This window comes from Oncorhynchus clarkii, chromosome 10 (assembly GCF_045791955.1).
Source record: "Oncorhynchus clarkii lewisi isolate Uvic-CL-2024 chromosome 10, UVic_Ocla_1.0, whole genome shotgun sequence".
NCBI lineage: Eukaryota > Metazoa > Chordata > Actinopteri > Salmoniformes > Salmonidae > Oncorhynchus > Oncorhynchus clarkii.
The window spans coordinates 60,375,511-60,381,450 of NC_092156.1; the positions used below are offsets into that span (position 1 = coordinate 60,375,511).

The following is a 5,940-nucleotide window of genomic DNA, read 5'->3' on the forward strand; positions in this document are numbered from 1 at the left end:
CCGGTTGCTGCAGGGTCCACACCGCCAGTCCTGGTCAAACTGTCTCAGCTCCTGCAGCTCTTTCTCTCTGGCTGTGAGAGGGCGCAGCTCATCGTGTGATTGGACTCGGAAGCAGAGTTAGAGTGACACCACCATGACCAATCACAGAGCTGGGGCATTAATAGTGGTCGATTGACAAGTTGAGTTGGATCACTGAATCACTAATTTCCTCTCTAAAGACAAATACAACTATTGTACAAACAGATTGAAATTCGTAAATTATTTTACCTTTATTTAACTAGGCAAATCAGTTAAGAACAAATTCTTATTTTCAAATACGGCCTAGGAACAGTGGGTTAACTGCCTTGTTCAGGAGCAGAACGACAGATTTCTACCTTGTCAGCTGGGGGATTCGAGCTTTCAGTTACTAGTCCAACGCTCTAACCACTAGGCTATCTTCCGTAATGCAACATTAGCTGCATTAACAGGAAATTTAGGCGATATTTCGCCACCAATGTTCTTAACTGACTTGCCTAGTTAAATAAAGGTAAAATAAATTACGAATTTCAATCTGTTTGTACAATGAATAGAATGCTAGAATAGTTGTATTTGTCTTCGGAGAGGAAATGAGTGATTCAGTGATCCAACTCAACTTGTTAGCATTTCGTATGTACTGCGCGTTTTCATAGGTTTCTTACACTTGTGCAATTCATTGTGTGCAAAAACGTTTTTATCAAGCCCCTGATGTAGTTTTATAACATACTTATTTGCAATTATGTTCGATGTCTTTCCTTTCGGTTTTGGTCTGATGATCAATGTGTAAGTTATCATGAAGAAAACAATCGAAACGCAAAAACCCAGACCAAGAGGAGAGAAAAAAAACGTCAAACGTAACACATACAAACCGTGATTACGTCACTTTCGACGCACAGGACGCAAAGACTTTACTTTCTCCCCACGCACAACATTGCAAGTTGACAGCTACAACACAACGGTTAGTAATGTAAACATGACGTTATTCCACAGATGAACTGTAATCGGTAAACACTAACATAATAATAGCACCATTATAGCAAGCTGTACTATATTGCATAATAGTTTTTACATGTCATAAGGGTTATTTACATGTCTCAGTCCCAATTTGCTTGACAGCTGACAGCAACACATAACAAGCAAGTTTGGTTGGTTGTTATAATTTTCATTGCAAGGCCTACGGTATTAAGTTGTTGAGACATGCAGGTCATACAGGCTTCCATATAAAATCACTTAGACTTCCATATAAATCATTTAGATGTATTTAATTCAAGATTTAGTCCAAATGTAAATCATTGAAACAAGATATATATTTTTTTACAAATGTATATAAAGAGATATAAATATATATATTTCTATGAGTTTGTAGTTAGTTTATGCTATAGATAGTACAGTACGGTAGATACATGAATAATATTATAATAATTATATAGGCCATTTAGCAGATGCTTTTTTTTCAAGGCAAATGACAGTTATGTGCATACACATTGTTTATGAGTGATCCCGGTAATCCTACCCACCGTCCTGACATTGCAAGCCCCATGCTTTATCAATTGAGCTATAGGACTAGTATAATGAAGGCAGACTCTCTGTGTGTGGTATTAGAGGGACAGTGGCTCCTGAGGACCAGAGGAATAGCTGCCATGGGCGACACACTGGAGTTCAGTGACATTTACCAGGAGGTCAAAGGGTCATGGGTGAGTGCGTGTGTGTGTGTGTTAAGCGAAAGAGAGAGAGAGGACTCGAGGAGATGCTGTCTGTGTGTGTTTCTGCACAGCATTACATATCTGACAATGCAGTCAACAGTTAAAAACCATTGCAAACTATTCTAAATGTGAGTGTGTGTCTAGGTTTACTTCAGGTGTTGCTATACTGTATATGTATGTCAACACTATTTACTGTGTTTTCCCCAGAATGACGGCCGTCTGCGGTTCGGTAGACAGAGTGTGGTGTATAAGAGCAGTAAGACAGGGAAGGTGGACAGCATCCCAGCTGCGGAGCTGTCTCAGGCCCAGTGGAGACGTGTGTGTCTGGGACAGGGCATCAAGCTGACCACCAGCACCGGGCACATCTACAAATATGACGGCTTCAGAGACACGGTGACAAGAGGGAGGGGAGGAAGAGAGAGGGATGAGGGGCGAGAGGAGGGTAGAGGAGAGGTGCGGAAAGGAAAGGGGTGGAGGAAAATAGAGAGGAAAATAGGAGGGATGGAGGTGAAGGAGGGTAGGAGGAGAGAGGAGAGGGAGGGAGATATTGTTGAGGGGAGACAGAGAGATGGAGGGAAGGATGAAGGGGAGGGAGGTATGGATGATGGAATAGAGAAATAAGGAGAAAGGGGAGGAAACAGATAAAGAGATGGAAAGAGGCAAGAATGGGAATGAAAAGAGTAAAGAGTGAGTTTGGAGTAGGAACGAGATCAGAGAGGAGTGTGGAATAGAATCATTTGAAACAGAAAAGTCAGCATGGAAAATAAACATAGTCTTTTCTCTCCTCTCTACCCTCTCTCTCTACCCCTCTCCTCTCTACCCTCTCTCTCTACCCCTCTCTCTCTACCCTCTCCTCTCTACCCTCTCTCTCTACCCCTCTCCTCTCTACCCTCTCTCTCTACCCTCTCCTCTCTACCCTCTCTCTCTACCCCTCTCCTCTCTACCCTCTCTCTCTACCCCTCTCTCTCTACCCTCTCCTCTCTACCCTCTCTCTCTACCCCTCTCTCTCTACCCTCTCCTCTCTACCCTCTCTCTCTACCCCTCTCCTCTCTACCCTCTCCTCTCTACCCTCTCTCTACCCTCTCCTCTCTACCCTCTCTCTCCACCCCTCTCCTCTCCACCCCTCTCCTCTCTACCCCTCTCCTCTCTACCCTCTCTCTCCACCCCTCTCCTCTCTACCCCTCTCCTCTCTACCCTCTCTCTCTACCCCTCTCCTCTCTACCCTCTCTCTCTACCCCTCTCCTCTCTACCCTCTCTCTCTACCCCTCTCCTCTCTACCCTCTCTCTCTACCCCTCTCCTCTCTACCCTCTCTCTCTACCCCTCTCTCTCTACCCTCTCCTCGCTACCCTCTCTCTCTACCCCTCTCTCTCTACCCTCTCCTCTCTACCCTCTCTCTCTACCCCTCTCCTCTCTACCCTCTCTCTCCACCCCTCTCCACCCCTCTCCTCTCTACCCCTCTCCTCTCTACCCTCTCTCTCCACCCCTCTCCTCTCTACCCCTCTCCTCTCTACCCTCTCCTCTCTACCCCTCTCCTCTCTACCCCTCTCCTATCTACCCTCTCTCTCCACCCCTCTCCTCTCCACCCCTCTCCTCTCTACCCCTCTCCTCTCTACCCTCTCTCTCCACCCCTCTCCTCTCTACCCCTCTCCTCGCTACCCTCTCTCTCCACCCCTCTCCTCTCTACCCCTCTCCTCTCTACCCTCTCTCCACCCCTCTCCTCTCCACCCCTCTCCTCTCTACCCCTCTCCTCTCTAACCTCTCTCTCCACCCCTCTCCTCTCTACCCCTCTCCTCTCTACCCTCTCTACCCTCTCCTCTCCACCCCTCTCCTCTCTACACTCTCTCTCCACCCCTCTCCTCTCTACCCCTCTCCTCTCTACCCTCTCCTCTCTACCCCTCTCCTCTCTACCCTCTCTCTCCACCCCTCTCCTCTCTACCCTCTCTCCACCCCTCTCCTCTCTACCCTCTCCTCTCCACCCCTCTCCTCTCTACACTCTCTCTCCACCCCTCTCCTCTCTACCCCTCTCCTCTCTACCCTCTCCTCTCTACCCCTCTCCTCTCTACCTTCTCTCTCCACCCCTCTCCTCTCTACCCTCTCTCTCCACCCCTCTCCTCTCTACCCCTCTCCTCTCTACCCTCTCTCTCCACCCTCTCCTCTCTACCCTCTCTCTCCACCCCTCTCCTCTCTACCCCTCTCCTCTCTACCCTCTCTCTCCACCCCTCTCCTCTCTACCCTCTCTCTCCACCCCTCTCCTCTCTACCCTCTCTCTCCACCCCTCTCCTCTCTACCCTCTCTCTCCAGGACTTTGAGAAGATCTCTGAGTACTTCAAAGCCCACTACAAAGTGGAGCTGTCAGAGAAGGAATTGTGTGTGAAGGGTTGGAACTGGGGCACCACCAAATTCTCTGGTAAGGACAACACTAACACATATTCAAGTTTTCAGAGGCCATTTTGGGTTGTAACATTTTGTCTCCAACACAGTCTAGTTTCTGTCCCCAGGCCCTCTCCTGTCATTCGAGGTGAGCGACAGCCCAGCGTTTGAGATCCCCCTGGCCAGCGTGTCCCAGTGCGCCACGGGGAAGAACGAGGTGACACTGGAGTTCCACCAGAATGATGAGGCAGAGGTGTCGCTGATGGAGGTCCGCTTCTATGTCCCGCCCGGGGACACTGCCACCACGGAAGAGGGGCCAGAACCTGTGGAGGTGGGGGGCTGTGTGTGAGTGTGTGTCTGGTATAGACTTGGAAGAAAGGAAAAACCCACACTCACTGAAATATTCTTCAAGTTTGAATAAAAAAATGTAGCAGCAGAGGTCAGAACGAACGTGATGGCAGCATTCATAAACGTCTGCTATAGTCTTCCATATTAGTCCCGTATTCAGATTCAGATTCAGAAAACGTTAATGTCCTCAAGAGGCAATTCATTTTGCAGCAGTTAAAGTACATACAGACAAGATCACATGTTAAAATGTAAAACACAACAACAGAACGAAGCATCTGACATTGACAGAATATTTACATTAAGTCGTCAGGATAATGCATTGCCTCTCATAGCCTCCAGTTTTATGGATGTTTTTGTTGTTGTTTTTTTTCTACCCTTTTTCTCCCCAATTTCGTGATATCTAATTGGTAGTTGCGATCTTGTCTCGTCGCTGCAACTCCACAACAAACTCGGGAGAGGTGAAGGTCGAGAGCCGAGCTTCCTCCAAAGCATGATCTGCCAAGCCACACTGCTTTTTGTACACAATGCTGGCTTAACCCGGAAGCCAGCCGCACCAATGTGTCGGAGGAAACACTGTTCAACTGACAACCGAAGTCAGCTTCTATTATAGATGTTTTGGCCTTTTCAGTCCTGCAGATCAAACTCTTCCCCACAACAAACTTCAGTGTCAGGACTAGACATCTCTGTCTGAATGAATGAGACACTCAAACGGCTTGGACTGGCAGTGCAACTGAACTGCCACCAACCGTCAAGTTCAACTTTATTGGGATATAAGTTCTACATGTTAAAACTGAAATACATGAGTATCTACAGGAGATTTGAACAAAAGTCTCTGCCAATACCACAAATGAAGAAATGAAATGTTGATATTGTATGGAATGTGACATGTTTTGTCCTCCTCCCAGGTGTTTAGAGACCGTGTGCTGTCCAAGGCAGATGTGATCCAGGCTACAGGAGATGCTGTGTGTATCTTTAAAGAGCTGCAGTGTCTCACGCCCAGGGGCAGGTACATATGCACACACCTTTACACACATATAGACACACAACTTTACACATACGCCTTTACACACGCCTTTGCACACACACCTTTACACACATATCACACACACACACACCTTTACACAAACACCTTTACACACATATCACACACACCTTTACACACACAAATAGACATACACACCTTTACACACTCACCTTTACACACAAATACACACACACACACACACACACACACACACACACACACACACACACACACACACACACACACACCTTTGCACACATAGCCACACACACACACACACACCTTTACACACATATACACACACACACACACATTTACACACACATATACAGTTGAAGTCAGAAGTTTACATACACATTAGTCAAATACATTTAAACTCAGTTTTTCACAATTCCGGACATTTAATCCAAGTAAAAATTCCCTGTCTTAGGTCAGTTAGGATCACTGCTTTATTTTAAGAATGTGAAATGTTAGAATAA

The 5,940-nt window shown here is 46.7% G+C and overlaps 1 protein-coding gene across 2 annotated transcripts in view; it reads left to right on the plus strand.

Moving 5' to 3' along the window:
* The first annotated feature begins 907 nt into the window (after positions 1 to 907).
* The window catches only part of LOC139418870 (structure specific recognition protein 1b), a 22,087-nt gene continuing 17,054 nt past the window's right edge, over positions 908 to 5,940 (plus strand). Inside the window, exons 1-6 of one of the 2 annotated variants that reach the window (XM_071168626.1) lie at positions 908 to 973; positions 1,618 to 1,709; positions 1,926 to 2,111; positions 4,021 to 4,126; positions 4,218 to 4,420; positions 5,343 to 5,443. In XM_071168626.1, the coding sequence (XP_071024727.1) occupies positions 1,656 to 1,709; positions 1,926 to 2,111; positions 4,021 to 4,126; positions 4,218 to 4,420; positions 5,343 to 5,443 (650 nt within the window). In that variant the 5' untranslated portion in view covers positions 908 to 973; positions 1,618 to 1,655. The remainder of the gene's footprint in view (positions 974 to 1,617; positions 1,710 to 1,925; positions 2,112 to 4,020; positions 4,127 to 4,217; positions 4,421 to 5,342; positions 5,444 to 5,940) is intronic. The other variant, XM_071168627.1, reaches the window with a different exon arrangement.